The sequence below is a fragment of the Dictyostelium purpureum genome, assembly GCF_000190715.1.
Source record: "Dictyostelium purpureum unplaced genomic scaffold DICPUscaffold_2, whole genome shotgun sequence".
Classification (NCBI taxonomy): domain Eukaryota; phylum Evosea; class Eumycetozoa; order Dictyosteliales; family Dictyosteliaceae; genus Dictyostelium; species Dictyostelium purpureum.
Genome location: NW_003519339.1, coordinates 17,317 through 39,616, shown reverse-complemented (window position 1 = coordinate 39,616; position 22,300 = coordinate 17,317). Strand labels below are relative to the sequence as shown.

Sequence of the window (22,300 nt, the reverse complement as noted above, 5' to 3'; positions counted from 1 at the left end):
AATATTACATTTTAATAAAACTATAATAAATTAAACAAAATGACATAATCAATTTGAAAAAATAGAAATACTTTAAAATTTTATGAAGATTAATTTTACAATTCAAAAAAAGAAGAAATAATTGGATGCAGGTGATCAAAAATTAAAACTATATTGAGAAATAATGCATTAAATAATCCAATTGAACCTAAAAAATATCAAGGTAATAAAAAAATATTGAAAGATTAAATTGAAATGGTTATAAAAATTTATTGTCACATGGGATATGTCATAATATTCTATAAATTAAACTATATCTTTGGAAGAATTATAATGAACTAGTTTTAATTAAACCAATAAGAAGTTTACTCCAATGCCAAGTTATTACATTTGAAAGTTTGAAATGCCAGCATTATCTCACAAAAAAAACAAAGAGGTAAAGATATCAATGGGCCATACAATTTAGTGACTTCCCAGTGGAATTTTGAAAAAGGGTATTTTTTGCAGATGAGGCTTGAATTAAACCATATTTTTATTAATTGGAAATTAAAAATGCATTTAAGGTTAAAGATACCATCCAAATAATATCCTATCAAGAATTATACCAACTGGAGTTTCTGTAAATGTATGTAAATTTTCTTATATGAGAGGTGCAGGTTCAATACCAATTGTTTATTGTAATATAAATAGATGAACATAATTTATGGTACCTAAACGATAAGTATGGTCTTAAGCTTGGCAAATATTTCTTTGATGTTTAATCTATTAATGTTTTACAAGATAACTGTCCAAAAATAGTTAGGGAAATTTCCAATAATTTCACAAAAACAATGGAATGTCTTGTAATATGGATCCCAAAATACTCTTCAGACCTCAACTTTATTGAATATTAAGATTATTTATAAAAATATGTATAATTTACAAAAATTAAAGAAATTCTGGAGAAGATTTTAAAGAATTAGTTGATGAAATTTGGTGTGGAATTGAACGAGAATGTATTGATAATTTATATCAATCAATTCCAAAAAGAATTGAGCAAATAATGGAAAATAGAGATGTTCTCACAAAATATTTAAAGTTTTTAATCAAAATACCAAAAATAAAAAATATTTTTTTAAAACACTAAAAAATGAATTATCTTTTCAAAAATATTTAACCTATCATAAAAAAAAAAAAAAATTAAAAAAAAATTAAAAAAAAATAAATACAATATTTTTATTTAATAAATCTTAAAAACGTTTATCTTTTTTATATTTATGAACCAATTTTATAATATAAAAAAAAAATATATAAAAGATATATTAAAAAAAAAAAATTTTTGAGACCCAGCCAAAAGCTTATGCAAATTACTGTAATATGTCACGAAACTATAACTTGGAGTGAACTACTATTATATTTTTAAAAAAAATAAAAATTAATAATCTTTCAATTAAGGTTTGACCTTCTTTTTTTATAAGGAAAATAATCTTCGAATACTATTATATAGATATAATATTTAAAGACATATAAATTATAAAACCCCATACCTTAACTGTTTGCAAATAAATTAAAGACTCTTTTGAAATGTATATTAAAAACTTTTATACAAATATTAACAGTGTGATTAACACCTTTATTTATATTGTTTTGTAAAATTAATTAAATTATATTATAAAAAAGAAATTAGAAATTAAAAATTAAAAATTAAAAAATTAATTTTTTAAATTAATTAATTTTTATAAATTTTTAAAAATTAAAAATTAATAAATTTATAAAACGTTATTAATAATTATATTATTTATAAAATGTTAGAATCCGAGATATCAAACAAAAATTCCCCAATTTATAAAAATATAGTTCAATTCAAGTTTCAACCTTTTTCCAAAAATCCACTGTGTATTTGTATGACCCATTGATATCTTTTACCTCTTTGTTTTTTTGTGAGAAAACTCTGGCATTTCAAACATTCAAATTTAATAACTTGAACTTCTTAGTGTAAAATTTGTGCATAATAATTCTTAAGATCTCGTTTAATTTGTAGAATATTATGATATATTTCATTTGATAATAAATTTTTTAAACATTTCAATTTAATCTTTTATTATTTTTTTACTATCTGGATATTTTTTGAGTTGGATCATTATATAATCAATTAATGCATAATTTCTTATAATACCTTTAATTGTTGATCACCTGAATTATTCAATCTTTTTTTTTAATTGTTACATCCATAAATTTTTAAATTGTTTCTATTTTTTTAAAATTTATTATGTACTTTTGTTTTATTTTTTAAAATATTATAATATTTTAATAAAAATAAAAAAAATAAGAAAAATAAAAAAAAAACATAAAAATTAATTATCTTTCAGGAAAATAAAAAAAAAATATAAAAAAATAAGAAAATATACTTATTTTTATTTTTTTTATACATTTAGATAAGTATGGTCTCAAGCTTGGCGAATATTGCTTTAATTTTAAAATATTAATTTTTTATAAAATAACTTGATGAAATTTTACAAAAGGAATTTAACGAGAAGCTATTGATAATATAGGTAAGGATCGATCCAAAAAAAAAAATCCCCGGGAAGAAGTTAGGATTTTTTGGATCGAAAAATGAAATAAAGGATTTAAAAAATCCTAAATTTTAATGATTTTGGATCAAAAAAGGATCAAAAAGGATCAAAAATAAATAAAAAAATTAATAAAAAAAATTAAAAAAAAATTTTATTTTAATTATTATTACATTATTTATACATTATTTCTTTGTTTTTTTTACAACTTTTCTTGTTGTTGTATATTTAGATTGTGCCTTTGATCTGGATGAATTTTTGGTGGTAGTGGGACTATAATCATGATCTTTTTGATCATTTTCATTAAAATTAAAATATTTTTTTTTTTTTATTTTTTTTTTTATGAAAAATTAATAATAAGGAATAAAATATCATCGTATTAATGACATTTTCGTACTGTTAATGGTAAAACAATATAAATTAATGACTTGTAAAACCTTGTCAATATTTTTACAATTTTCTGAAGGTACGGCCCCTTTAGGGTAACTGAAGCTTGGTACTTTACTATCAAACCATTCTGGGAGAGGGAAAGCCTTAACATATGAATTAATATCATCTTGAAGCAGGATAATTTCTTCAGGTGAAATGAAACTACTTTCGTCAAGAGTGGGGAAACACTCTTTCCAGTCGTATTTTACTTCCTCTTTCTTATCTTCGTTATCACTTAATTGAGGCTCTTGGAAAGGTTCTCTTCTGGACTCAACTGGAGCAGCGACACCAGTTTTTTTGAATCTATCTAATACTTCTTCTCTTGAAAGTTCATTATTTTTATCAGAGTCATATTGAGCCATCATTTCTTTCTGTATTATTTTTAAAATTAATGTTAATATTCTATAAAAAAATTAAATTATAAATTTATAAATAAATTGTATTTTATAATATATATATACTACTTATATTTATTCTAATAGTTGTAACTTACGATTTCTCTTAAAACAATATCACTACAGTGCCCGAGGAAAATATGTAGACCCCCCACCGATTTTAAATTTATATATTGAAAAAAGATATTTAGATTATAATATTTAAATATAATGTAAGGCTAATAAATTAACTTCATTTTATAAAGATTCATTTAAAACCCTTTAAATTAAAATAAAAAAAAAAAAATTATATGTTTAAAATATTTATCTCTTTTTTTTAATTTTAAAAATTTTTTTTTTTTTATTTTTAATTTTTTTTATTTTTTTATTTTAACAAATGAATTTACCTAATTTTTTGAATGTTCCCCATGAGCCTTAATTATCGCCTCCTTTCTGTTTGGAAGAGATTTATAAAAATTATTTCTAATCTCAGAAGTGATGTAAGGAAAAACGTCAATGCGACATTGGATCAGGTTATGATTTGATTTACTGAACATTCGGATTGAGAACATTTAAGTATCTTATGGCCATTGATTATCTATTATATATAAATCGGGGCTTAAAGGTTGTATTTCATCAATTGAAATTTTGAATTTTCAGTTTTACTCCCTAATCATATTTGGTGAATAAGATTAGAAATTCTCATGACAATTTTCGTGAACTTTCTCAGGCACCTGTAACGTATCTGCATAGTAACCCAGATTTGGTTGTGTATCATTTATTATTATATCAATATAGAGATTAGAATATAATCCCTATGAAAGATGATCTTAATTTTTAGGAACATAATACAAAATTTTCCCCAAAACATTACATTATCTCCACCTTTTCTAACACTTGTTTAAGTTTTTGAATCTAGTAAAACATACGATTCATAGACCCAAGATCTTATATAATGGTATTTATCAAATTATTGAAACCTAACTTCATCCATAAACATATGATTTTCCCATTGGTCCACACTCCAGTTTTTATGCCAAATCCAAAACTATATCTTTTTCTTCTTTTAACTTCGTATAATCGAGGTTTCATGAATTTCTTTTTATAAACAATGTTATTCCTATGCAATACGTTTCTAACTAACCAGTCTAATCTGGTGTGGCCAGTTGTTGAATAAAACCAAACCACTGTTAATTTCACATTCTTCAACTCACCATTCAAAAATTTGAAACATAATAAACGTTCATCTCTTTCATGAATCTTTTTTTCTATTCCAAAACGTTGATGGTCATTGATTGAACCTGTTTGTTCATATCTTTGAATTGTTTTTGCCACTTTTGTTTTGTGGACACCCAATTTTTTTGTAATTTTACTATTTGAGTAATGGTCTCTGATTTTGTATGATAATATTGAGTATCGAAGTTCATCACTTAACTTCATTTTGTTTATTTTCTAGAAATTATTTTTGCACTATTTTCAGTTTGTAAAAATTTAAAATGATATAAAAAAAATTTTAAAATTTAAATAATTAAAAAAAAGAGATAAAAATTTATTTTTATTTTTTTAATTTTTTTTTTTTTAGCCATATTTCCCACACTTTTTTTTATTACCATTATTTATTATTTTTAGGCTGTGTCAATATTTATCAAAAAAAACTATCCAAACTAATCAATTTATAACACATATATAAAAATATCAGGGAGTCTACATATTTTCCTCGGGCACTGTAAAAGTGGCCATCTTTTTTTTGTATATGTATAAATAAAATTGAATAAATAATAAAAATTAAATTGAATAGATAATAAAAAATAATTGGATTAAATTATTTATATTGAAAATATAAAAAAAAAAAAAAAAAAAATTTTTAATTTACAAATTTAACCAAAAATTTTTTTTTTATAATAAAATTTTAATGAGATACCCATTAAAAGTATGTGATTTATTAACTTTAGTAGAGATGTTATGGTTGATCATATATACAGTATATGTATTTTAATGATTATAATTTTTTAAAAAAAAAGAAAATTGTTGGGTTGAAATAGAAAAATAATTATTAATGAAAAAATAAAAAAAAGAAAAAATAAAATTTTATTTTTTTTAAATTAAATTTATTTTTTTTAAAAAATGATAAATTTATTTTTTTTTATTTAAAATTTTTTTAAAATTGTGAATTTTATGTTAGACACCAACAAATAAATCATTAACAAGATTAACCACCAATAATGATTAATTTTTAAAAATAAATCGTAAAAGTTTAAAAATAATATATAGTAAATAAACAAAATGAACTTAAGTGATGAAGTTCGATATTATCATATAAAAACAGAGGTCACAAGTTGAACTCAAAAATTGCAAAAAAATTGCATAAATCAACAGTAGCAAAAATAGTAGAAAAGGTTTAACAAACAGGTACAATCAAAGTTTGACGAATGTGAACATGATTTATGTTTCAATTTTTTGAATAGTAAATTTAACAATATAAAATAAAGTATAATTTGGTATGAACAAAATGGATATGGAACAATATCATACAAGTCAGTAAGAATTATATTAAAGAGATATAACATAATATATAAAAAGAAAGTTAAAAATCCTTCATTGATTAGACATAATAGAAGAAAAAGATTTTTTTGAAGTTGTGCACATAAATTTTATTGTGGAATAATGAGAAAATTATATGTTTATGGAAGAAGTAAAGTTCCAACATTTTAATAATAACCATTACAGGACCTAGTTCTTCAGGTATGTCAAGATGCATTTCATTCAATAGAAAAATCAATTATAAAATCATTATATGAATCACTTCCTGACCGAATGGATGCCATATTAAAAACACATCGAGGATATACTAAATATTAAATAATAATAATCATTTATATATAATTGTAAAAAAAAACAAATAAAAAACAAATAAAATTTTTGAAATTGAAAAAACGGAATAAATATTAAGACCATATTTTTTTATTTTTTTTTTTATTTTTTTTTTATTTTAATTTTTAGCAAATAAATCAATATCTTGTAATATAATTTATTTTAGGGGGTACTTATATTTATTTATTAATTGAATTATTCAATAATTCATTTCCATTTTAATAAAGTTGGGGGTCTGCATATATAATTTGGGCACTGTAATATACATTTTATTATTAAAATTAAAAAAAAAAAATTTTGTTTTATATATATAAAAGTATATTTAAATATCTTGCTTCTATTAACCAAACTTATTTAACAAGATATTTTACATGAACATTCAACAATTTTTGTATTTAAAATTTACAAATATATTTTATAAAACTCGTGACAATTTTTGTTTTTTTTTGAAATTTTTTTTTATTTATTTTATAAAATAATTTTAGTCTCTTTTCAAACTATTTAAAATACTTTGTAAAATATGATTTTGATAAAATCATAGAAGCAATTTATGAAACTGATAATAAATCAGCAATAATAGCTATTTAAATCATTTAACAGTATTATAGAACAAATAAACTTTATCCAGTCGAAAATATTTTAAATAATTTCAATTATTTTATATTAAATAATCATAGTTTAAAAGTTTCAAACTATATATTGAAAAAGTACTATAATGATTTAAAAAATAAAAATAACAATAATAATAATAATATACAATTTAATAGTGGGTTATAGATAATAAAATTCTAAATTCAGATTTAGTATGGAATGTATTAATGACCAGAATTGGTAAAGATAAAGATCAACTAATTGATGAAGAGCCCCATCCACAATCAAACAGCAATAATAATAATAAATTAAATTGGTCAAATATAAATAAACAATACTATAAATATATCAATTCAATCGTAAATGAAATTAATATCCCACCACGGAGAGAACTTATGTCCACTATTTCTAGTCAGTGCCCATTCGAATTGAACTTTAAAGTAAAATGGTTATACGAAGCATGCAAAGCAATTCATTCAATAAAATTTTATAATAGTGATAAAGAAGTTGTTGAAGTATCAAAGAAAAATGGTGGTGGCTATTTAAGAACAAACTTTTTTATCAGTCAAGATGAACTAGCTGAAATGTCATTTTAGAATTCGAGTTAAATTTAAGAATTACCGAAATAGATCTAACACAAAGTAGCAACTCAAAAATAAAAAAACTTTTAAGATTCTATTTAGAAATTGGTAAATTATCAACTCTATACTCTAAAAGTATTCAATATTATTGTATCTTTGGCAACAATGAGTTTCAAACTATAGAGTTTTCAAATAGTGGGTTTAGAATAAGTAAGCAATTGTTTTTAAACTCTTTCAAATATGGAAAATACGAACTATTAAATGAATATTTATTAAAAACTATTGAAAAATATCCAGAAAATGTAATCATTACAACAGTTCAACAAGAGTTGGATCCAGAGATATATAATTCAAGTAAAAATAGTGTTGCAAAAGAAAAAGTCACAAACAAATCACTTTCACTCTTATTTAAATACTGTAATAGTTTAAATCACCAAATTCAGCTTATAAATCATTGTATAGGCAGTTTAAATAACAACAATAGTAATAAAAATAATAAAAACTATACAACGCTACCCACACACCAATTAAATATTTATTTTTTATTTTCATTAATAATCGCAACAGATAATATCAACTTAATCAATATATCTTTTGAATTATTTAAAGATTTATTAATATCCACTGTTCCCCAGTCTAATAAATCAAGAACTCTAATTATTAATAATTATAAAAATTTATTTTTATATACAAAATCATCCACAACTTTAATTCATCTTTTCGAGCTGTTCAACAATCAACAATATAATTCCAAGCTATTAAACTATCAAATTTGGTTTTTTAATAGAAGAGTCTTCTAATTTCACTATTTGAACAATTAAATGAAAATATCAAGTTGAAATTTTTGTCAATAAAAGAATGTGGATTCAAATTAAACTCAAAGCAAAAACTATCTTTCTGCGTGCAAGTATGTATTGTCAAGAAAAGAATTTTTTGAAATTAACCAATCTAGTATTAAAGAACTTTTTCATTCAAACCATTGTAAAGAAAGATTCACCACTTCAAAAGATATAGAAAATATCAAGTATATTATAGAAAAAACAAATGAAACCTACAAACCTTTTGAACTAGTGAATCACTCAACTGGTTTTCAATTGCCAATTGCAAACTTTTACTCTTGGCTTTTAGTTTCAGGCCTGAGGCAATTTCATCATGTGGTGACTTTAATACTTTCAACAAAATTATTCATCGTTTTTACCAGAAATTTCAAAGATTCTAGATCAAATATCAAAATGTTTAGTAGAATTTGGTGACATAAGAGTAATAAAATTCTTTGATTGGGACAATTCATTTTTTTATAAGAAAATGGTAAAGCAAATTTTTTTCCATGATCATATCTTGTTGGCTATTGAAGTATTCCGTTTTATTTCTTATAATGACACAAATATCTTTGAAACCATTTCAAATAATCACTCAAAATTAAATTATAAAAAATTATACCAAGATTTCAACAAAAGATTAAAATAAGAGAAAATTTTTATAATAAAAAAAAGATATTTATTTTTGTTTTAATGAAAAAAAATAATAAAAAAATAATAAAAAATAAAAAAGATATTTTTATGATGTCACACAATTTGGCAAAGGGTATGAAATAATATTATTATTATAATTATAAAATTAATACCTAACACTTTTTTTTTTTTTTTAAATCTTAATATCTAAAGACCCATTTTCATTTCTTTATCTAAAAATATTTTTTTTTTTTTTTTTTTATTTTTTTATTATTTTGATCATATATTTTTTTTTTTTTTTTATTTTTTTTATTTTATTTTTTTATTGATCATATATATATCAATTGACAATAATAATGGAAGACATTACAAATAATAATAGTGTTGATAACAATATCAACAATTTTTATAATAATAATAATATTATATCAGATAATATTATAATTACCCAATTCAATAATGATAATGAACCATTTTTTTGGGATGTGTTCAGAAATAAAATTTTATATGAAAAAATATTCAGTTATTTCAAAGTTAATTATGATACTAAATACAAATGCATCCCTTTGCATTCTATAAATTATTTAATAGATAATGATTTAATGGATGTTTTAAAACATAGAGTTTACAACTTTAAAACCTTACATATTAACTCAATAATGGATAAAAAGAAAATAGAAAAATATAGGAAATTATTCATCTTTATCAAATCAGTAAAAGACAAGGTTTTTTTCAAAATCTTATTATCAAATTATTTAAGAGTGTTTGTTAGATTCGACTTTGATAAGTTAATAGAAGCCATTTATGAAACTGATAATGTTAGAGCCATGTCAAGTCTGTATGAAACATTGGAAGAGCTAATTATTAACGAAAGGATATATACGATAGATACAGTTGCATTTAGATTCGAAGGATTTATATCAAAATACCATAGCTACAAGGTTTCGTCTTATATTTTAAAAAAATTCTATTTTTCTAAAAGCAATAGTGCAATCAATTTACAAAAAGAATTAGAAAAAGCAAAAAATTGTAAGCACGTTTCAATATTATATTCTAACAAAGTTTTAAATAGCAAGGTAAATATCAGTAGTTATTCAGATGATAAAATAATAACTTCAGATTTGGTATGGAACTCAGTAATGAATAGACTAAGCAAAGATAGGGAAATTTTACAATTAGAACAGCAAGAAGTTTTACCTCCAGAAAACAAAAATAACCATGATGAAAATACAATAAACTACAGGGATTATGTAAACAAATTAAATTGGTCCAAAATTTTTAAAAACTGTTTCAGATTTATCAAAATCATAAACGAACTAAATATACCACCTCCTCTAAAGAACTTTAAATTTTTCTCACCCGAAAGCTGGAGACTATTAATGTCAACACCTTATAGTCAGTGTCCATTTGAGTTAAATTTTAAAATAAAATGGCTATTTGAAGCATGCAAAATAATTCATATATTAAAATTTTTTATTCACCAAAGAGATTGTATCGAAATATCAAAGAGAAATGGTGGTGGTATTTTAAGGATTAATTATATCGTTACCCAAGATGAAATAGATAAAATGTCATTTTCAGAATATGAATTAAATTTAAGAATTACAGAAATCGATTTAACACAAAGTATCAATTTAAAAATCAAAAACCTATTAAGATCCTATTTAGAAATTGGTAAATTGTCAACTCTTTATTCAAAAAACATTCAGTATTATTGTATATTTGGGAACGATGAATTTCAAACTATTGAATTTTCAAATGAAACATTTAGCAGCTTTCAAATTAACCCAAATGCTAGTTCAAATTTCAATGGTATATTAATTAATAAAAAATTATTTTTAAACTCTTTCAAATATGGCAAATACGAACTATTAAATGAATATTTATTAAAATCAATTGAAAAAGATCCAGTAAATGTAATAATATCAACAATTCAACATGAAATAGATATTATTACAAACCAAAACAATAGCAGCAAATTACCATCACTTTTATTTAAACATTGTAATAATTCAGATAGTCAAGAACAGTTTTTAAAACAAATTTTTTTAATAATAAATAATAATAGTATCATGATATCACATAAACTAAACCCTCATTTTATATTATCATTAATAATTTTAACTGATGATATTAATTTAATTAATTTCTCAGCTCAATTATTTAAAGATTTATTAAAGACTAATAATAATGGCAATAAAAACTTTAATAATAATAAATCAGTACTTTCAATTGTCAATAATTATAAAAACTTATTATTATACACACAATCATCAAAAACATTAAAACTTCTATTAGAACTATTTAACAATCAAAACTTTAATAAAAAAGAGCTCTTTGATTATCAAGTATGGTTTTTTAATGGTAGATTAGATTTATTATCAACTTTCATAGAGTTAAATTGTGATTCATTAAGATTTATTTCATTAAAAGAATGCAATTTTAAACCAAACTCCAAACAATACAAGAACTATCTATCATCGTGCAAGTATGCTATATCAAGAAAAGAGTCATTCCAGTTTAGCACTTCAATAATTAAAGAATCAGTACTTCACACAAACTTTTGCAAAGAAAGATTTACCACCTCAAAAGATATTGAAAATTTTAAATATATAATTGAAAATACAAATGAAACCTATAGACCATTAGAATTATTAAGCCACTTGCCCTATGCAATAAATCTACCAATTGCAAAATTTTGCTCATGGATAATAAACAATAGATTTTTTGATATAAGAAACAACAGATGTATTGTAAATAGGTCAGAAATCAAACTATTAGAATACTATGCAAACAAACTTACTATAGAAGGTGGTCCATTTAGTCACTTTATTGCAGATTCAAAGTCAGTATTAGATGCCATTGCTTCATGTGGAGACTTTGGAACCATACAACAAGTTTACAACAGATTTACAACAGAGGAAAAGAAACTTGATCAAAATCTAATAAAAACATTTATAGAGTTGGGTGACCATAGAATACTAAAACTATTTGACTGGAATAATAAATTCTATAAAAAAACATTGGTAAAACTTGCCCTGTACCATGACCATGTTGTAGTGGTAATATCAATTTTCAGAACTAACTTTATCATAGATAATGATAAATTGAAAAGAAGTTCATATAGAAACAAATACTCTAGTCTTGATTATTTAAAACTATCCGCTTATCAAGTGACAGAAAATGTTACATTTTTTAATTAAATTTTATCTAAACTAAATATTTTAAATTTCTTTTTATTAAATTATTTTCACCATTGTTTCTTCAAGTGCACAGAATTTAATAAACTTTAAAAATATATTTAAATATTAAATCCTAAAGCTTTGATTTTTTTTTAATTGTTAACCACAAATTTTATTTATTGATTATTTTGAGTTCTATAAAAGTCTTCAGTGGCAGAGGGAGTTAATAATTCCTCTATAGTAGGTTGTTTATATTCATTTATTGGTTTATTTTCTGATTTTTTATTTGAATTGATTATGATGGGTTGCAATGGCTGTTGATTTGGTTGGAATGGTTGTTGGTATTGATATTGAAATTGATAATTATTGAAATCTATAGCTACACTACTATTACTGCTCAGAGCAATTACATTGGGTGTATTATTATAAGAGTATGAAATAAATTGTAATCTTTCTGGGACTAAATATTTAAAACCACAAAGTATTGAATGACTGTATTTGTTTGGGGGTAATACCTTTCCTGCTTCATCTAAAACTCCAATTGTTATTTCAACATCTCTTAATGATTTTTTCAAAAAATGACCTTCGAAAGTTATATTTGTATAAATACTATTTAGGAACTCTATATATGCCATTACTTCTCTGTAAAACTAATAATTTGAATAATAAAATATTAATATTATAAAACTAAATACTAATAAAATTATTTATCCTTACTTTGTTTCCAATACTGGTTATGATTACTATATGGGTTATTGTAAAAATTAACATAATTGGTACTATACATATAGATGCAATAACGTTTGTATTTCTGAATAAAATAAGAAAGAAGAAAAAGAGTATATAAAAAAATAAAGCTATTCCATTATAATAAGGTGAATAGGGTCTGTTTTGTTTATAATGATTAAGTTGCTGTATTATACTACAATAATCTTGGGTTGATATATAATGATATAGTTCTGGTGGGAAATTATTACAAAAAACTTCTCTCATTGAATTAGGATTTTCTTCTTTTTTTAATTTTATTTTTGTTAAATAACTATATGAACAATTAACTATATTAAACCCATTACTATAACTATTATAACAAACACTTGTGTTATTATTATTGTTTAATAAAGATTGATCCTCATTTTCTATACCCATTATGCTTTTAAGGTTTATATTAAAAAGATTTCTCTTTTATAATTTTATAAAATATTAAAAAATGATTGAAAAATTTTTTATTTATTATTTCTTTTTTATATAAAAATATTTGATTTTATTTTATTTGATTTGATTTGATTTGATTGATTGATTTAAACCAAAATGAAAAAAAAATTATTTTATAGTTTATAAAAAATATTTTTTTAAATTTTTAGGATTAAAAAAATTAATATTTTTTAAATTTTTAGGATAAAAGAAAATTAATTTCCTACCAGGTGATTTTTTTATATTTTTTTTAATTAGTGAATTAGTTTTTGAAAAGCATTTTGATATATCAATAAATTCCAATAAATCAGTTTAAATTTAAAAAAACAAATTATAGTAAATAGTTAGATCAGTTAATTTATAACATTTATATATTTGTATTTATAATTTATTATAAAATTAAGTTTTGTATAGCTGTACAATATTTTTAGTAATAGTTAATTATATAAAGCAGAGTTTTAGTATAACACCCATATGTAATTACAATACTCATTTATTTTTATCCTTTATATTTAAATTTTTAATATATCCTCTTAAATAAATAGTTTTTTAATTTTATTTTATCTTTTTTTCGTTATTTGTTTATTAATTTCTTTTTAAATATTTCTAAATTCATAGTTTTCTGGTAAAAGTGGTATTGGTGGAGTTTGTAGTGGAATATCAATACCTTCTAAATCTAATAATTTTAATGATGTATTTAAATTTAAAAGAGATTGATAATCTTCAGAACCCTCTGGCGATTTAATATCTTGACCCGATAATAATCTAATAGAATCCCAAAAATTACAAAGATCCTCTCTGTTGTTAGAAACCAATTCAAAAATATTTGATGAGGCATGACTGCTATTTGAGGTGGGTGATGATGGTGGCAACATACCACCACTCATACTTAATAATGATGGTGATAGTGGTGGCTGATTTGAAATACTATTTGAGCTTTGTGGTATCATTATTGGGGAGGTTGTTAATGATGTTGGTGTTGATGTTGTATTGGGTGTTGAACTATTACTATTATTATTACTATTGCTATTGTCTTTATTAATAATATTTAAATCATTGAAATTGTTACCACCATTAATAGGTTGTTGTAAAATTTGTTGGAATTGTTCATCTTTAATCGAGATGGTAAAGTGAAAATTTGCATTTGTCGATTTATCTTTTTTCTTTGAATTTGAAGTTGACTCTGAAATGAAATTTAAATCCAATACTTTTATTGTGTTATAATTGGTTGATGCTAAAAATGATTTACTGTCTACTGGCGAAACATCTAATGATGGCAAGAGACAATATTGAATATATATTTCATTACTTGACCCTGAAAGATTACTGTTATTAGTGTCCAATTTAATATTTATATAATTTAAAACAATTGAGGATTTTGATTTAATTGGTTTGTGTAATTTAAATTGGAATCCCTCTGACAAATACTGAGTCTTTTGATTTTTTATAAATTCCAAAACCTCTTTGTTAACCTGTTGACAAAGTCCCTTAATATCATCGGTTTGATGAGGTTTATTTGATTGTTGTTGGTCATTAAAAACTAAACCATTTTGTTTTAAATTATTCTTTGGACACTTCCACTCGAATGCCTCTAATGTAGTTGGTTTACTCTCTAATGCCGATATGATTAAATTTTTAACTGAAGAAATAATCTTTTGAAAATACATGTAGGTACCATTCATATCATCCCAGGTACTATCTAAAATTTGAAATGTTGTACAATAGACCTCTTCAAAAGCATTTGGATGTGAGAAAAACAATGGAAATAATGGTATTTCATCTATTGGTAAATTTGGGTTAACCTTATCACCCATTTTAAAAATGGTATTGTAAAGTTCGAATGTGATTACAATACCTGCTGTTGCTGTTGGATATTCTCTGTCTTTACGGTCAACTTGACTATTAACAATCTTTCTAAATTTATCACCATAGTGCTCTGCAAAATAAACTAAATTATCTAAACCAAAAATACCCATACCACGGAAATCAGTACATGGATCAGTTCCTTGAAAACCCATTTGCTTCCATTGCTCAGAAACACGTGATTCGAGCTTTACACTTGGAAAAGTTAAATTCCAAAGCTTCATTAATAAAGCATCATGTTCTGGTGACTCTTTGTTAAATACCACATTCTTTCTATTGGTAATCACTTGGAAACGATGTCTTTGATAAATATAAAGTTGTCTCTTTAACTCTGGCGCGATGATTCCTTCAACCAACTTCTTTAACTTTGGGTTAATTTCATAAGAATCCAATTCGCTTAAAAGTTTATTAAATTCTAATTCACCATCAACTTGTAAAGTTTTATTGATAATATTATTTATTAATGTAAGAGAATTTAATTGTATATCGACAGTTGAACTTGAACCCAATAATTGTACTAATATTTTATTATATAATTTATCATTGTTGTTGTTATTATTACCATTATTATTATTTTTGAATATTTGTTTATATATTTCAACAGAGTGACTTGATTTACTTAAAAATAAACATAATAGTGATAATGATGTTTTGCTGATACTTGGGTTTGAATTTTCTATCATTGGTAATATTTCTTTAGTTAACTCTATAGAGTTGCTTAATTGAATTGAGGTTAAACCAAATTCGTATGAAACAATAGTTTGAAGTGCTGATAATGCATAACTGAGAGTGTTGCCAGTTAGATCTTTTATCTGTGATATGATAGAATCAATTCCATTCTTTTCTACAAATTTTCTAATTAAAATTTCTTCTTTTAAATCTTTTAAATCAAAAAATGCTTTCTTTTTTAATACATTATCTTTTAAATTATTTAATAATGTATCGATTGATATATTTTGTGCGACTGTAATAGTATTATTTATTGAATTTGCAGCTACATTTGTCGATGGTGATGATGATAATGTATTGTTACTATTAATATTATTATTACTATTTATTCCTATTGGCTGAGTGGGTTGTGGCATTCCTGTGCTTCCTCCAAACGATGGTGTTGGTCCTAATTTAGTTAAATGCTTTATTATAATTTCTGATCCATCCTCAATTAAATTTAAATTCTAATTACATTTAAATAGGTTAGATAAATATTCTGTAATTGTTATTTTCTATTTTGTTTTTTTTATTACATACATCAATAATTTGACCACTAGATAAAAACAACGAATAAGCATAAAAGTTTGAAATTAAAAACAATGAACATAACTTTTGGGTAATTTGAGCTAAATTAGTTATATCTGCATCAGATGAATACTCTGCAGTTCTTTCTTGAAAAGTAACTTTAATCTTCATTTTGTTTTTTTTTTTTTTTTTTTTTATATTTTCTAAAATTACAACATACAAACAAAATATATATAATGTGATTACTTTAATACTATATTGTACAAAAAAAATAATAAATATATCAAAAAAAAAAAAATATCAAAAAAAAAAAAATGTGTATGGTTATTGTTGAAAGAATCCTAATTAAAAAAATAAAAAATAAAAAAAAAACAAAATTTTAATTTTTTTTTTTTTTATTTTATTTTTTTTTTATTTTATTTTAAATATTTTTTTTTATCTAGATTTGCCTGAATAAAATTAAATAAAAATCTAAATAAATATGAACCACTCACAAACTTCTATTTATATTTAAAATATTATACTAAAGGTTAACCTATTCAATATTAAAAAAAACAATAAAACCAAATAAATAAACAAATAAATAAAATAAATAAATAAATAAATTAAAATAAATAAATTAAAATAAAAAAAAATTAGATTTCTAAAAATAAATTAAAAATAAAATTAAAAAATAAAATTAATAAATAAAAAATAATTACAACTTTTTAAAACTTTTTTACAAATTTATTTTTGTGTGAAGAGAATACATAATTATTAATTGTACATTTTTTAAAATTAATTTAAAATACATTTTTTATTATTATTTTTAGCTTTTTTAAAACTAACTAAATTTACTTTGTTTGATGGAGGAAGAGAAGGACCTTCATTCTCTAGTCTATATTCATAAATTTCTTTAACCATAGCCATAAAAACACTATATACATTGTAACCTTGTTTAGCTGAACATTCTATAAATGGGATATCGTAGGTATCCGCACATTCTAAACCCTCTTCATAGGTAACCATTCGATCACATGCCGATATTTCTGGTATATCTGATTTTGTTCCTACTAAAAGTACTTTACAATTTTCGCATGCATATCTTTGGATTTCCAAATGCCACATTTTTACATTGTAAAATGATTGCCTATCTGTAATGTCATATAAAATTAATACCCCATGCGAGCCCCTGTATGGCCTTTTATTTTGTCTAAATCTTTCTGTGTAAGTATCCCAAACTTGAACTTTAATATTTTTTTCGTCTATATACATATTGCTTTTAATTTTAAAATCATAATCTCTGCTTTGTTCATAATTTTCTTTGAATGGTTCATTCACAAAACTTTTTATAAGCGAAGATTTCCCCACTCCAGGATCCCCTATTATCATTATTTTAAATAAATAGTCATAATCACACAATGTTACTTTTTTGGCCATTTTAATTTATATTATTATTAAAATTTAATAAAAATAAAAATAAAAAAATAGTTTTTAATATTTAAATATTTCTCAAATTTTAAAAAAAAAAAAAAAAAATTTTATTTTTGCATTACACATTTTCGACCCATAACACAATCAAAAAAATCTTTTTTTATTATAATTTTTTTCAAATAAAAATATGCATCAAATGGAGCTCCATAAATAATAACTTTAAATTTATTATATTTATATTACCACTATTATAATATTTAATTTTTTTTAATAATTTCATAATAAACACCTTTATGGTACAAAAAAAAAAAAAAATAAAAACTTAAAAAAAATTGGGTGAATTGAAAAAAAAAAAAATTTGGTTATTTTTAGATTTAATTTTTTTTCAACAAAACAACTTAATTATTAAATAATAAAAATAATAATATAAATAAAATTAAATGGAAAGAGCCAATTTTTTATTTTTTTTTATTTTTTTTATTTTTTATATATTTTTATTAATTTTACTCCAACACAATAACTTAAATTAATAGATAATAAAAATAATATAATAATATTAAAAACCAAATTAAATGGAAAGAGCTGATTTTTTAACTGTCTTTAGAACCATATCAAATGGAGAAAACAAAACTATAGGAAGTAAAATTCTTGGTTATAGTAAACAAAGTTTAAAACTAATATTTGAAAATCCTGCTGTGGTACCAAAAAAAATAAAATATTTTGTTGCTAGAAAAATAAATGAAAAATATCCTTTCACAAAAAAACATCACCATACCAACTATAACATTGAGAAACATGATTTAGAACATGTTTTTAGATGTTTATATTTTCTAAAAAAAATACATCATTTTGATTATTTGGAAGACCTTACAAAAATTCCAAAAACAGCTCTTACCAAATTAAAAAAAAAAGTAATCTATCAAATATTAAGAGAGTATGAAATTATTCACACTCAAGAACAATTTTATTGTGTAATAAGAAGAATTGAAGAACACAAAATTGTATTTCATTATCTAGAACAATACAATATTTATGTCCTGCTTGGCTTTTTTCAAGAAGGTTTATTATATAATAAAATTTCTAAACAGCCACAAAGAGCTTATCAAATCACATATTACTGTGATTTAGTTATAGTATTGAATGAAATTAATAACTATAAACTTTATAGTGAAGCAACCATTCGAAAAATATTAAAAGAAAAAGAAATAAGAGTTTCAAAATTAAAAGCATCAGTAGCAAGATATTTAATTGAAAAATCAGATGCCTTAAAAAAAAAAATTTCAACTATTATATCAGATAATCAATCAGATAGATCAATTATAGAACAGAATCTATGGAGAAACTCTTCAAATTCCAATTTGTCTGAAATCATGAATAATTTGTCTGAAATTATTCAAAAAGAAAAAATTGAAAATTCCAACCTTAATGGGGATTCAAACTCAACTTTGAAATTTCATAATAAAAATTTAGATTTTATTAATTTCAAATATCCGTCACAAATCCAAAGCTGTGATATGGAAGAAGTAAGAAGAACAAACAATAATAACAATAATAATATAAATAATAATAATAATAATAATAATAATAATAATAACAATAATAATAATAATAACATTTATAGTCACAATAGTAATAATGATACTAGTAACAGTAATAATAATTTTGGAAATTATAGAAACAATGTTAATTTTAATAACAGCTCAAAAAACAATAAAATAAATAATGATGTTATTAATTATTTAAATAGTGGTTTTTCAGAGAATTCAAGTTTAAATAATTTTTTTCCAAAAAACAGTAGCCAACTTACAAATATCAAATATAGTTATAATAGTAATTATAATAGTAATTATAATAAAATTTGTCATAATAATGAAAATTTAAATATTGGTGCTTCCAATTCTAGTGCCACAAAAAAAAATATTAATATAGATAGCTTTGATAATAACAATTGCAATAATGATAAAAACCAAGGCTTTAATATATTTAATAATCTAAATAATAGTATACCCAAGAGTTTTTATTCTGATTATGTCCACAACCATAATACCTTTTTTAAGAGCCAAATAAATAATAATAATAATAATAATAATAATAATAATAATAATAATAATAATAATAATAATAATAATAATAATAATAATAATAATAATAATAATAATAATAACACTAACAATAACTATAATAGAAATATTAACAATATGAATAATAATAATAATAATAATAATAATAATAATATGAATAATTATAACACCAACAATAATTATAATAGAAATAATAATATAAATATTAACAATATGAATAATAATAATAATAATAATAGTAATAATAATAATAATAATAATAATAGTAATAATAATAATAATAATAATATAAATATAAATAATAATATAAATAATAATATAAATAATAATAATAATAATAATAATAATAATAATAATAATAATAATAATAATAATAATAATAATAATAATAATAATAATTCAATATATATATCACAGCTAGTTCAAAGAAGTGATAGCGAAGAAGAAGAAAAAAGAAAAACAACAAAAAATAATAACCAAATATATTCGCCACACATCCTAATTGATTTAACCCAAGATGAAATTTTATCACAGGAATCAAACAAAAGAAAAGTTCCCCCATCCAATATTTCAAATAAATCAAAACATCACCGTCAAACATCAAATGAAAGTAGTGATAGCATATGAAACCAGTTCAGAAATTTTGAAAATGAAGAGGAAAACAAAATATGTATATGCTTAGCCAGATTTCAACATAAACATCAAAATAAACAACTAAAATATTTTATAAAAATTAATTATTTTATTTTATTTACTTTTTTTTTTTTTAATTAAAATTTTTTTAATTTATTTTTTTTATTTTTTTTATTTTTTTTATTTTTTAAATTCGTTATTTTTTTTAATTTTATTTTTTCATTTTAATATACTTTTAGTTCTATTATATAAAAACAACAACAAATGGTTACTGTATGTGCAACCCCAGGTTGTGGCAAGTATGCAAAGCTTCAATGCCCAACTTGTTTCAATTTAAATCTTGACAACCCTTCAAATTTTTGTTCACAAGCTTGTTTCAAAAGTTTTTGGCCAATTCACAAAATTTATCATCAACCATCAACTGGAAATAGTGATGACTTACCAGCAAAGTTTAAAAATTATGACTTTACTGGTTCCTTAAGACCAGCAAAAGTTACTCCGATGAGAAAAGTACCAGAAGGTATTGAATTACCTGACCATGCTATTAGTTGTAAGTAATAAAAACTAATATATAGAGCAATATAGAATAATAGAGTATTGGAAAAGAGTAAACGAGAACATAGAGAAAATAAAATAGAAATAGTAATAGAAATGAAAAGAGTCTTTTTATTGTAATCCTAATTAAACTATTCAACCTATTTTTAGCCATTCCCCTAAAAGAAAAGGAAGCATATAGAAAGAATGCACCAATTATCGTCTACAAACCAGATGAAATCGAAATTATGAGACATTTAGCAAAAGTAAATATTATAGATCGATATAAAACAATAGCACCAATACTAATAATCACTACAACTATATAAATTTAGATGTCAAGAGAAGTTTTGGATATTGCTGGTAATGTAGCAAAAGTTGGTATGACTACTGAAGAAATTGATATTATCGTTCATAATGCAATTGTTGAAAGAGGAGCTTACCCATCACCATTAAACTATTACCAATTCCCAAAATCATGCTGCACGTATGTAAATAAAAATAATAACTATTAAATAATAATAATAATTAATAAAATAATGACAAAAAAAATGGTTTTATTAATTTTTAAAATTAAATATTTAGATCAATTAATGAAGTTATTTGTCATGGTATTCCAGATGAAAGACCATTACAAGATGGTGACATTTTAAATGTTGATGTCTCATTGTATTGGAAAGGCTATCATTGTGACTTGAATGAAACCTTTTTAATTGGTAATGTTGATGAACAAGGAAAGAAATTAGTTCAAACAGCTTATGAATGTTTAGAATTAGCCATTGCAATTTGTAAACCAGGTGTACTCTACAGAGAACTTGGTAATGTTATTCAAAAGCATGCAAAAAAGAATGGTTTTTCTGTAGTCAAAAATTTCTGTGGTCATGGTACTGGTAGATTATTCCACTGTGTTCCAGATGTTCCACATTATTCCAATAACAAGGCTGTAGGTGTTATGAAACCAGGTCACGTTTTCACAATTGAACCAATGATTAATGAAGGTACATGGCAAGATCAATTCTGGCCAGATGGTTGGACAGCTGTTACAGCTGATGGTAAAAGAAGTGCTCAATTTGAACATACACTTCTTATTACTGACACAGGTGTTGAAGTGCTTAGCAAAAGAGCCGTGGGCTCATACATAGATAGACACTTTTAGTGGGATATAAACGAGTTTTACTCGATTTACATCCATCAATATACATTTATAACTAATAAGCAATGGATTTTGTTTGGTTATAGTGTATATTGCATAATTAAAAACTATCTATATTCAAAAATGTCAAAACTATAATATTATTATAAATAAAATAATAATATTATTATTCTATTAAAACAAAAAAAT

General features: G+C 22.4%; 8 protein-coding genes across 8 annotated transcripts; 3 read left to right on the top strand and 5 right to left on the bottom strand.

Annotated features, from left to right (window-relative positions):
- Positions 1 to 2,899: 2,899 nt before the first annotated feature.
- DICPUDRAFT_73960 (uncharacterized protein) lies at positions 2,900 to 3,322 on the bottom strand (the record flags this gene model as incomplete). The annotated part of the gene is made up of 1 exon (XM_003282918.1): positions 2,900 to 3,322. One exon carries the CDS (start codon positions 3,320 to 3,322, stop codon positions 2,900 to 2,902), a length of 423 nt encoding a protein of 140 aa, XP_003282966.1.
- A 957-nt stretch (positions 3,323 to 4,279) lies between these two features.
- On the bottom strand, positions 4,280 to 4,771 carry DICPUDRAFT_73959 (uncharacterized protein; the record flags this gene model as incomplete). Its single annotated transcript, XM_003282917.1, has 1 exon — positions 4,280 to 4,771. The coding sequence occupies one exon, from the start codon at positions 4,769 to 4,771 to the stop codon at positions 4,280 to 4,282; it is 492 nt and encodes a 163-aa protein (XP_003282965.1).
- Positions 4,772 to 7,020: 2,249 nt separating this feature from the next.
- DICPUDRAFT_146587 (uncharacterized protein) lies at positions 7,021 to 12,028 on the top strand (the record flags this gene model as incomplete). The annotated part of the gene is made up of 4 exons (XM_003282965.1): positions 7,021 to 7,379; positions 7,466 to 7,791; positions 9,417 to 10,220; positions 10,314 to 12,028. The coding sequence occupies 4 exons, from the start codon at positions 7,021 to 7,023 to the stop codon at positions 12,026 to 12,028; spliced, it is 3,204 nt and encodes a 1,067-aa protein (XP_003283013.1).
- Positions 12,029 to 12,183: 155 nt separating this feature from the next.
- On the bottom strand, positions 12,184 to 13,153 carry DICPUDRAFT_146586 (uncharacterized protein; the record flags this gene model as incomplete). The annotated part of the gene is made up of 2 exons (XM_003282916.1): positions 12,184 to 12,657; positions 12,725 to 13,153. The coding sequence occupies 2 exons, from the start codon at positions 13,151 to 13,153 to the stop codon at positions 12,184 to 12,186; spliced, it is 903 nt and encodes a 300-aa protein (XP_003282964.1).
- Positions 13,154 to 13,741: 588 nt separating this feature from the next.
- Positions 13,742 to 16,468, bottom strand: DICPUDRAFT_96234 (uncharacterized protein; the record flags this gene model as incomplete). Its single annotated transcript, XM_003282915.1, has 2 exons — positions 13,742 to 16,236; positions 16,310 to 16,468. 2 exons carry the CDS (start codon positions 16,466 to 16,468, stop codon positions 13,795 to 13,797), a joined length of 2,601 nt encoding a protein of 866 aa, XP_003282963.1. The 3' UTR covers positions 13,742 to 13,794.
- A 606-nt stretch (positions 16,469 to 17,074) lies between these two features.
- On the bottom strand, positions 17,075 to 17,716 carry DICPUDRAFT_25125 (uncharacterized protein; the record flags this gene model as incomplete). Its single annotated transcript, XM_003282914.1, has 1 exon — positions 17,075 to 17,716. One exon carries the CDS (start codon positions 17,714 to 17,716, stop codon positions 17,075 to 17,077), a length of 642 nt encoding a protein of 213 aa, XP_003282962.1.
- A 566-nt stretch (positions 17,717 to 18,282) lies between these two features.
- On the top strand, positions 18,283 to 20,418 carry DICPUDRAFT_146583 (uncharacterized protein; the record flags this gene model as incomplete). The annotated part of the gene is made up of 1 exon (XM_003282964.1): positions 18,283 to 20,418. One exon carries the CDS (start codon positions 18,283 to 18,285, stop codon positions 20,416 to 20,418), a length of 2,136 nt encoding a protein of 711 aa, XP_003283012.1.
- Positions 20,419 to 20,688: 270 nt separating this feature from the next.
- Positions 20,689 to 22,114, top strand: DICPUDRAFT_146582 (uncharacterized protein; the record flags this gene model as incomplete). The annotated part of the gene is made up of 4 exons (XM_003282963.1): positions 20,689 to 20,974; positions 21,130 to 21,224; positions 21,294 to 21,445; positions 21,544 to 22,114. 4 exons carry the CDS (start codon positions 20,689 to 20,691, stop codon positions 22,112 to 22,114), a joined length of 1,104 nt encoding a protein of 367 aa, XP_003283011.1.
- Positions 22,115 to 22,300: the final 186 nt, after the last annotated feature.